The 11,479-nt window shown below is 36.0% G+C and overlaps 1 protein-coding gene across 1 annotated transcript; it reads left to right on the top strand.

Moving 5' to 3' along the window:
- Positions 1-10,179: 10,179 nt before the first annotated feature.
- OR13L2 (olfactory receptor family 13 subfamily L member 2) lies at positions 10,180-11,154 on the top strand. The gene has a single exon (XM_015463261.3). The coding sequence runs from the start codon at positions 10,189-10,191 to the stop codon at positions 11,152-11,154; it is 966 nt and encodes a 321-aa protein (XP_015318747.3). The 5' UTR covers positions 10,180-10,188.
- Positions 11,155-11,479: the final 325 nt, after the last annotated feature.

Here is an 11,479-nt window from a genome sequence, read left to right as displayed (position 1 = left end):
TGTAAAGGTGATATGTACTGAACTATCATTGTGGTAGAGAAGTAGAGAGACACAAAAATGGAAAATGTTATAGTTAAGTCTTAGTGACTTAAAAAGTATTTAGATCTGGTTCTGATGAATCCTGAGATAAAAATTGCATTGAAAATGCTTCTTGCTTTTATGTTTTTTCTTATTCTTAAAATTGAATTCTAATCCACAGTCGATAAAAATGCACAAATCTACATGCACAGGTTGATATATTTTTACATATATATACAAACTACCAAAATCAACTATATAGAACACTTCAATCACCCCCATGATATTCTTTCATTCTTCTTTCCAGGAAATACAACACCCAACCCATGGAAGTAACCACTATTTTTATTAGAATATCATAGTTTAGCTTTTCTTATTTTTGAACTTCATATTCATTATATATTCTTTCATATCTGGCTTTCATTCAACAAAATGTTTTGTCTTAGATTTAATAATATTTCATGTATCTGTGTAGCACTGTACCATATGACAGAGAAGGCAATGGCAACCCACTCCAGTACTCTTGCCTGGAAAAACCCATGGACGGAGGAGCCTGGTAGCCTGCAGTTCATGGGATCGTTGCGTCAGACATGACTGAGCGACTTCACTTTCCCTTTTCACTTTCATGCATTGGAGAAGGAAATGGCAACCCACTCCAGTGTTCTTGCCTGAAGAATCCCAGGGACAGGGGAGCCTGGTGGGCTGCCGTCTATGGGGTCGCACAGAGTCAGACACGACTGAGGCAACTTGGCAGCAGCAGCAGTACCATATGAAATGTCACAGTTTATTTACTACTCTCCTGTTTATTGGCATACTGCTTGAGCTATTATGAAAAATCTGTTTTGAATATCTTCATACAAGTCTTTTTTGTGAACGATGCATCTATTTTCTTGAGAATATGCCTAAGAATAGAATAATTGGGTCATAGAATAAAACATTTTTTTTTTTTTTGCCAATGAATGTAAATATTTCTTCATATGCTTGTAGACTCATCACCTATATCCTTTAAATTCCCTACTTTGCCCACATTTTTGTCAGGGTTATTGCCTCTTCCTTGTATGCATTCCTTTTATAGTCTAAATATTAGTCTCATCATGATAGCTCAGCTGGTAAAGAATCTGCCTGCAATGCAGAAGACCCTGGTTCAATTTCTGGGTCAGGAAGATCTGCTAGAGATGGGATAGGCTACCCATTCCAGTATTATTGGGCTTCCCTTGTGGCTCAGCTTATAAAGAATCTGCCTGCAATGAGGGAGAACCTGGGTTCTATCCCTGAGTTGGAAAGATCCCCTGGAAAAGGGAAAGACTACTGACTCCAGTATTTTGGCCTGGACAATTCCATGGACTATATAGTCCATGGGGTTGCCAAGAGTTGGGCATGATTGGATGACTTTCAGTTTCAGATGCTTCAGTATTTTTTCCTGCTCTGTGGTCTGTTAATTCTATCCATCATGTCCTCTGAAGTAAATTCCTAATTTTGGTGTTAAATTCATAAACATTTGTGGACCATTTTAGGCTTTCCTTTAAGCAATAGTTTTCCATCTCTAGGTCACAAAGATATTGCCCCAAATTTTCTTCTATTACATTTTTAGTTTATTCCCATTTCAGTCTTTTTTTTTATATTAAGAAATTGCTTTCTTAATTTCTGAATTGCTATTGAACATTATTTCCTCATAGTGACTTTTTTTTTTTTTTGCTTTCACACATACAATTTTATTTTATTTTTTTTTCTAATGTTTGACATTTCATAGAAAGAGGAATCATAATTTCTATTTACTGCTATTTCATTGAAATGCTTTTTTTTTTTTCAAGTAAGCTTTTTTTTTTTTTCCATGTGCGCTTGAGAAAAAGGTGAAATTCATTGTTTTGGGATGAAATGTCCTATAGCTATCAATTAGGTCTAACTGGTCTATTGTATCGTTTAAAGTTTGTGTTTCCTTGTTAATATTCTGTTTAGTTGATCTATCCATAGGTGTGAGTGGGGTATTAAAGTCTCCCACTTTTATTGTGTTATTGTTAATTCCTCCTTTCATACTTATTAGCATTTGTCTTACATACTGTGGTGCTCCCATGTTGGGTGCATATATATTTATAATTGTTATATCTTCTTCTTGGATTGATCCTTTGATCATTATGTAGTGACCTTCTTTGTCTCTTTTCACAGCCTTTGTTTTAAAGTCTAATTTATCTGATACGAGTATTGTGACTCCTGCTTTCTTTTGGTCCCTATTTGCATGGAAAATCTTTTTCCAGCCCTTCACTTTCAGTCTGTATGTGTCCCCTGTTTTGAGGTGGGTCTCTTGTAGACAACATATGTAGGGGTCTTGTTTTTGTATCCATTCAGCCAGTCTTTGTCTTTTGGTTGGGGCATTCAACCCATTTACGTTTAAGGTAATTACTGATAAGTATGATCCCGTTGCCATTTACTTTATTGTTTTGGGTTCGAGTTTATACACCATTTTTGTGTTTCATTGTTATTAGGAACTGCCAAATATTTCTCAAAAGTAGTTATATAGATTGTGAGTTTCAGCTTGAAGATTTAAAGAACTGAAAAGCTTATTTCTCCCACCATTACATTAACAACAAAAAAGCAGGAGAAATGAAAATTTCTTAACCTATTAAGAACTGAGGTCTCAAGTCAAACAACTAAAAAAATCTGAAGAGAAATAGACAACCATAAGAATCCATGATTTTTTTTAACCTGGTATATAAACCACTAGTTGCCTCATAAGATGGTAAGAAGACTCAGCTTAAAATATTTAATGAATTGCTAGAGACTAAGTGTATGCTAGCATGAGAGTGTGAACCGACCTGAGGACCGACCATAGACCTAAGAAAGTGCACACCCTTTTGCACTTTTCTCTATGATCTCTATCAGATGCTTATAAGGAAGACCAGGAATTATTCTGAGAAAGCTTTCCTAATGATGCTATTTGCAGCAGAACTGAGCTAGGGGGTGAAGAGTGGGGAAAAGGAGAAGTAGAAACTGTCTAAATTTTTGAAATCCATTTCTTCTATCTCTGCTGGTGCTAAGTTGCTTCAGTCGTGTCTGACTCTGTGCAACCCCATAGATGGCAGCCCACCAGGCTCTGCCATCCTTGGGATTCTCCAGGCAAGAACACTGGAGTGGGTTGCCATTTCCTTCTCCAATGCATGAAAGTGAAAAGTGAAAGTGAAGTCACTCAGTCATGTCTGACTCTTAGCGACCCCATGGACTGCAGCCTACCAGGCTTCTCCGTTCATGGGATTTTCCAGGCAAGAGTACTGGAATGGGGTACCATTGCCTTCTCCGTTCTTCTGTCTCTACTAAGAACAAATGCTGAAATCTGCAAGGATAAAAAGAATAAAAACTGTCAGCTTAGGGCACAATGGAAACCCATTACAGTCTAGAAAAGGAACAGGGGCAAAAGTCTACTCTTTGGGGTTTTAGGAAGCAGTAATATACGCTAGGCTCAGCACTACAGCTGGAGGAGGAACAGGATCATTTGTGAAGGCAATACCCCTCAAGACTCAGGCTCACAGGACCTAAGACTAAGGCTTATAACATCAGCAAATACTTCTCCTCTGTTCCCCACCAGCTCACTAACAAGCATCAAGTAACAATAATAGTGGAATACAGCTAGGAGATCTTGAAGAAAATAATTTCTAGAGAACAGAAAAATGGAAAACCCAAAGTGAATCAGGGAGCAGAAATGTGGGCACAGTAGCCCATACTCTAGATACAATGCATCACTAGGGTAATTTGAATCCACTGATATACTAGAGTGATCATAGGAACACAAACTCAAACTTAGTCTAATCACTCACTAAATTAACCCTAATACTCAAGGTATTGTAAAAGGAAAGACATATTCATCTCCAAACAAAAAATTTTTTTAATTTGATATTTATTATCCTATATGGTAGGTCCAACTTTCAGCAAAAATTTATGATGCATAGAAAAAGATAGGAAAAATGTATTATGAAGAGGTGATGCAAATATTAGGACCAGACTCAGAAATGAAAGCAATATTAAAACTATTGGACAAGAAATTTAAAATAACAATGATTAATAGGCTAAGATTTTAATGGAAAAGGTAAATAATACACAAAATCTGACATTTAATTTTAGCAAAGAGATGGAAACTAAAGGAAAATATAAAATAGAAATTCTAGAAATAAAAACATAATAACAATGATGAAAAATGCCCTTTAATAGGCTTATCTGTAGCCTTGACATAGTTGAAGATAGAATTTAAACTTCAAGATTAAGTAACCAGAAATTACCCAAACATTTTGTTTGGGTAATTTTTTTTTTTAAATAATTGGATCTCAGGATCACAAGTGATCCTGAGAAAAATTTTTTTTAAATAATGGAACATCCAAGAGATATGGCATAATATGAAACTGTCTAACATTCACATAATTAGAATCCCAGAAGGAAGAGAGAGAATGGAAAGGTAAAAATATATAGTTTAAGAAATAATGGCTGAGAATTTTCCTAAATTTAAGATGGATCCAGACCTTCAGAGAACACAGAACAGGATTCATATGAAACAAAATAAAACCCTAGGAATATTATATTCAAACTTCTGCAAAGAAAGACAAATAAGAATTAGCTAGAGGAAAAAACCCAACCTGACAGAGTACCAGGAATAAGAATTACAACAGACTTCTCATCAGAAACTATGCAAGCAAGAAGACAGTGGTGTGGCATCTTTAAAGTCCTAAAAAGGGAGGAAAATTGTCAACCCAGAAAATATCCTTCAAATATTAAGAAAAATAAACATTTTTTCAGACAAAAAAAAAACTTAGGGGGTACATTACCAAGACATACTCTAATGGAAAGATTAACGAAGTTCTTCAGGGAAAAAGATTATGCCTCTAGGTCAGAAACTTGGGTCTATACAAAGAAATAAAGAATACTAGAAAAGGATTAAATGAAGGTAAATGTACTGGGTTAAATAGTATCACCCCCAAGTTTATGTCTACCAAAAATCCCATAATGTGAACTTATTTCCAAATTACACTTGAATGTGTAATTATTTAAGTTAATTAAGATGAGGTCATACTGAATTACAGTGGGCCCTAAATTCTGTGACTAGTGTCTTTACAAGAAAAGGAGAGGACACACAGAGACACACACAGAAAAGAAGGTCATGTGATGAGAGGCAAAGACTGAAGTGATGCAGCTACAAGCCAAGAAACATCACTGATTTCCAGGACACACCAGGAACTAGGAAGGGTCAAGAGAGGTTTCTCCCTTAGAGTGTTCAGAGGGAGCATAGCTCTGTTGACATTTTTATTCCAGACTTCTAAGGCTCCAGAATTGTGAGTGAACACTTTTCTTTTGTTTCAAATCATCAGGCTTGTGGTTAATTTGTTATGACAACCATAGGAAACTAATACAGTAAAATAAAATTAATTTTATTCTTAATACTCAAAATTGGCAGTTTAAACCAAAAATTGTAACAATGTAGTACATGTTTGTAGCATATGTAAAAGTAAAATATGTGGTGATAATAGCAAAAAGGAAGCAAGGGAGAAATTGGAAATGTAAGGTCTTACAACTACATTGAAGTGGTATATGAATCCAGACTTGGATCATTTACAATGTACGTTGTAATTCCTGAGGCAACAACCAGAAAATTTTACAAAGAGGTAAATGATAAGTAAATAAATGAGATAAAAATAGAATCATAAAAATGTTCAATTAAGCAGATAGAACACAGAAAAAGAGGAAACAAGAAAGAATAAATGGAACGAACAGAAAATAGCTAGTAAGATGATATATCATGATCCAAACATATCAATAATTACTTTAAATGTGGCATGGTCTAAATACAACAGTTAAAAGGCAGATATTATCAGACTGAATTTTTTAAAAAGCAATGTTCAACTATATACTGTCAGAAGAAACTCATTTTAAGTATAAGGAGATAAAAGGGTTAAAAGACCAGAGAAAGATATACTATGCAAACACAAACCAAATTAAATATGAGGTAGCTATATTAATTTCAGATAAAATACACTTCAGAAGAAATAAGATTATCAGAGATTAAAAGGAATATTACATAATGATAAAGCAGCCAAATCTGCAAGAAAACATCACAACCTTATATCCTTGAAAAAGAGCTTCAAATTACATGAGGGAAAAAAAGATAGATCTGAAATGAGATATAGATGAATGCATAATAACAGTTGGAGACTTCAACACTACCTTCTCATTAACTGAGATAATAAGTAGGCAGAAATTCAGTAAGAATACCAATGACCTGAACAACAATCAACTAAATTAAATTAACATTTATAAAATACTTAACCCCACAATTGCAGCATATATATTCTACTCAAGTGCACATGGAACATTTAAGACAGATCATATTCTATTAAAAACAAATTGAAAATAATGTTATAAGGCATGTTCTTTAACCATAAGAGAATAAAATAATAGAAAGATATCTGGAAAATCCCTTAATATTTGGATATTAGTCAACATGCTTTTAAATAACTCTTGGGACAAAGAGAAAGTCTTAAATGAAATGAAAAATTATTTGAACAGAATTAAGATCCACTATATCAAAACTTGTGGGATACAATAAAGTACAGTTTAGAGCAATATGTATATTATTTAATGAATATATTAGGAAAGTTTGTTTATGTTAGGTCATAAAATTATGACCTAAGCTCCCTTAAGAAAGTAGAAAAATAAGAGTATATTAAACCAAAGCAAATAAAAGCAAGGAAATAGCAAAGATTATAGAAGAAATCACTCTCCTCTTTCACTTTCATCAAGAGGCTCTTTAGGGGGACTTCCCTGGTAGTCCAGTGGCTAAAACTCTGGGCTCCCAATGCCGGGGGCCCAGGTTCGATCCCTGGTCAGGGAACTAGATCCCACGTGCCTCAACTAAGACTCAGTGCAACCAAATAAATAAATATATATATATATTAAAAAAAAAAAAAAGAGGCTCTTTAGTTCTTCTTCACTTTCTGCTATAAGGGTGGTGTCATCTGCATATCTGAGGTTATTGATTTTTCTCCCGGCAATCTTGATTCCAGCTTGTGCTTCCTCCAGCCCAGTGTTTCTCATGATGTACTCTGCATGTAAGTTAAATAAGCAGGGTGACAATATACAGCCTTGATGTACTCCGTTTCCTATTTGGAACCAGTCTATTGTTCCATATCCAGTTCTAACTGTTACATCCTGACCTGCATACAGGTTTCTCAAGAGGCAGGTCAGGTGGTCTGGTATCCCCATCTCTTTCAGAATTGTCTACAGTTTATTGTGATCCACACAGTCAAAGGCTTTGGCATAGTCAATAAAGCAGATAGATGTTTTTCTGGAACTCTCTTGCTTTTTCGATGATCCAGCGGATATTGGCAATTTGATCTCTGGTTCCTCTGCCTTTTCTAAAACCAGCTTGAACATCTGGAAGTTCACGGTTCACGTATTGCTGAAGCCTGGCTTGGAGAATTTCTGGTCCCATCACTTCATGGCAAATAGATGGGGAAACAGTGGAAACAGTGACCAACTTTATTTTTCTGGGCTCCAAAATCACTGTAATGGTGACTGCAGCCATGAAATGAAAAGACACTTACTCCTTGGAAGGAAAGTTATGACCAATCTAGACAGCATATTAAAAAGCAGAGACATTATTTTGTCAACAAAAGTCCATCTAGTTAAGGCTATGGTTTTTCCAGTGGTCATGTATGGATGTGAGAGTTGGACTGTGAAGAAAGCTGAGTGCCGAAGAATTGATGGCTTTTGAACTGTGGTGTTGGAGAAGACTCTTGAGAGTCCCTTGGACTGCAAGGAGATCCAACTAGTCCATCCTAAAGGAGATCAGTCCTGGGTGTTCATTGGTGGGACTGATTTTGAAGCTGAAACTCCAATCCTTTGGCCGCCTGATGCAGACAGCTGACTCATTTGAAAAGACCCTGATGCTGGAAAAGATTTGAGGGCAGGAGGAGAAGGGGACGACAGAGGATGAGATGGTTGGATGGCATCACCAACTCAATGGACATGGGTTTGGGTGGACTCCGGGAGTTGGTGATAGACAGGGAGGCCTGGCATGCTGCAGTTCATGGGGTCACAAAGGGTTGGACACGACTGAGCAACTGAACTGAACTGATAGAAAAAATCAACAAAATTGAAAACAACAGAGAAATTCAATAAAGCTAAAAACTAGAATTGATAAATTCATTGCCAGACTGACTAAGGAAAAAGGACAAAAGGCTTAAATTATCAATATCAAAAATAAAAGAGGAGATATCAATACTGACTCCATGTTAAAAGGATAATTATGGAATACTACAAACTCTATGCTTATAAAGTCAACAACAAAATGAAATACACCACTTTCTTGAAAGACACCAAAAAGTACCACAACTCACTCAAAAAGAAAATAGATAATCTGAATAGTTCTAGGTTAAATTTGTAGTTTCAAATCTTTCCAAAAAAATGGCTGATTCACATTGTTGTATAGCAGAAATCAACACAAGGTTGTAAAGCAATTATCTTTCAATTAAAAATAAATAAATTCAAACCAAACAAAAATTAAAAACCCAGGGCATATGGTTTCATTGTTGATTTGACCAGGCATTTAGGAAGAAATAATACCAATTCTATACACTCTCTCTTAGAAAATTAAAAAGGACAGACACTTTCCAATACATCCAGTAAGGCTAGCATTACTCTGAGAACTGATAACAAAACTAGATAAAGAAATTACAAGAAAGCTATAGACCAATGTCGTTTCTCAGAACATAGATGCAAAACTCAACAAAATATTAGCAAATTGAATCCATTAATATATTGAAAGGGTAACACATCAAAATCAATTGAGATTGATCCCAGGAATGCAAGGCTAGTTCAACATTCAAAAATTCAGTCAATATAACTTACCACATTGATAGACTAAATATTTTATATAATATGTATATATAATCTCAAAAGTGGCAGAAAAATTATTTAACAAAATTTGATGTCCGTCGTTATAGAAATGATCAATATAGTAGAGATAGAAGGGAACTTTCTAACCTGATAAAGAGTATTGAGCACATAAGTGCTAGGCACATAACTTACTCATGTTATTTTCTCCAACAACCATGAGATAGGCACTATGGATATCAGGGAAAAAATGAGGAAACCAAGGAAGAGAGATCAGTTAATTTATCCACTCTCTGCATCTAGTAAGCAGCAGATGTAAGGTTATAATTCACATCTATCTGTCTCAAGAGCTCACTCTTCATTATCTTGCCTCCCAGAGTGAAAATGTAATGGAAATTGAAGTTCATAACAATAGTTCAGAGATTAGAATGGATGATTTAATAGAAAATTGGTACTTGTATTAATTATCTTTTCAGAAAACATGTAATATTTAACTGAGGTTAAATTTTGGAATATTAAAGATTCTCTTAATGAGGAAAAATACCTAAGCATGTGATTGGTTACTTTTAAAAATATAAGTCCTGAAAGATAATTGTTCCTATTGAGAAAAATGAGATTAATTTATTTAAAAATATGCCTAACAAGAAAATTTTATTCTGAATAAATGAGAGATATTCACAGATACTTGATTATGAAACTGTTCATGCTCGTGTCTATATTATAATAGCAGAAGAAATGGAAGCAAACTAAATGCTCAAAGAAAGAAATTACACTTAATTCATATAATAGAATAGAATGCATTTTTATGAAATGTGCTTCCAATATTTCAAGCCTATAGAAATCAAGATTCATATATAGAAAAAAGAAACTAAAATGGAATACTCTATAAGGTAGCATTGATTCTGTGGATAGTTCTATTTTTCTCTGCATCTTTCTGCATTTTCTTAACTTTTCACAATGAAAATTTATTACTTAAAAATAAAATATTTACAAAAAAGAATTTAAAGCAGTTAATTATAATGTTAGGAGGAAGATTTTGCAGAGACATTAAGAAATGAGCTTACTCTAACTCTCACTCTTACTCTAGCAGCTTGTGGTAGATTTAGACCCAATCCAAGTCTCCATGTATTCTCAGGTACCAGCAGCCATGTGAAAAATTGTCCCTGGGCCTGAGCTGGCCAGATTTGTTGAGTGAGAACTTATGGTCTCCCTCAAGACATGCCAATTTGGGGTGCTCTTTGTACATTTCTTATTATAGCTTTTTTTTTTTTTCATTATTTTGTAGCTGTGACACCACTTGAAATGAACAATCAAACAGATGTCACTGAATTTATCTTCTTGGGATTTTCCAACCACCCCAACCTACAGGGCTTGTTCTTCCTGATCTTCCTGGTCATTTATCTGACAACCCTCCTTGGGAACACACTCATAATAACATCTACCAGGATCAGTTCTGCTCTCCACACTCCAATGTATTACTTTCTGAGCAACTTGAGCTTCTTGGACATCTGCTACACATCCACCACCATTCCAGTTATGCTAATGAACTTCTTCCAGGAGAAGAAGACCATCTCCTATGACAGCTGCCTTTCCCAGATCTTTTTCCTCGTGACATGTGCTGGTGCTGAATGTGTATTACTGGCAGCTATGGCTTATGATCGCTATGTAGCCATCTGCCACCCTCTTCAATATCCAGTTCTCATGAGTGTAAAGGTCTGTGTTTTTTTGGTGACTGGGTCCTGGCTATGTGGGCTGGTGAATTCTGTGACACACACAGTGTTGGCAACCACACTCACTCTGTGTGGACCCAACCAGATCAGTCACTTTCTCTGTGACATCCCATTCCTCCTAAAGCTGTCCTGCTCTGACACCTCTCTCAATGAGTTTGTGCTTCATGTGGCCAGTGCCACCATTGGCCTGAGCCCCTGCCTGTTTACTGCTGTGTCCTACATACTTATCATCTCTGCCATCCTTAGGATTCCCTCTGCTCAGGGAAGGAGCAAGGCCTTTTCTACCTGTGCCTCCCACCTCACTGTGGTGGTGGTTTTTTATGGAACAGCCAACTTCAACTATGACAGACCCAGAGAAGGCTACTCCCTAGATATAGACATCCTAGTCTCTGTACTGTTCTGTGTTATGACCCCCATGTTAAACCCCATTATCTACAGCTTGAGAAACAAGGAGGTCAAATGTGCCCTGAGGAAGCTAGTTGGAGGGTATATGTTCCTTGGCAATATTTTGTCTAGAGGTCAGTGGTCTTCAAACTAGGGTATGCAGCCATCTGAAAAAAAAAATTCAAAGTATTTATAACATAGATAGTTCTAGAAAGTCTGTATCCAGATCTTCAATTCCTACATATCAATTCAGTTCAGTTGCTCAGTTGTGTCCGACTCTTTGCTACCCCATGGACAGCAATATGCCAGGCCTCCCTGTCTATCACCAACTCCCGGAGTTTACTCAAACTCATGTCCATTGAGTCGGTGATGCCATCCAACCATCTCATCCTCTGTCATCCCCTCTCCTCCTGCCTTCAATCATTCCCAGCATCAGGGTCTTTTCCAATGAGTCAGTTCTTTGCATCAGGTGACCAAAG

This window comes from Bos taurus, chromosome 3 (assembly GCF_002263795.3).
Source record: "Bos taurus isolate L1 Dominette 01449 registration number 42190680 breed Hereford chromosome 3, ARS-UCD2.0, whole genome shotgun sequence".
NCBI lineage: Eukaryota > Metazoa > Chordata > Mammalia > Artiodactyla > Bovidae > Bos > Bos taurus.
This window is presented reverse-complemented; position numbering and strand designations above follow the sequence as displayed.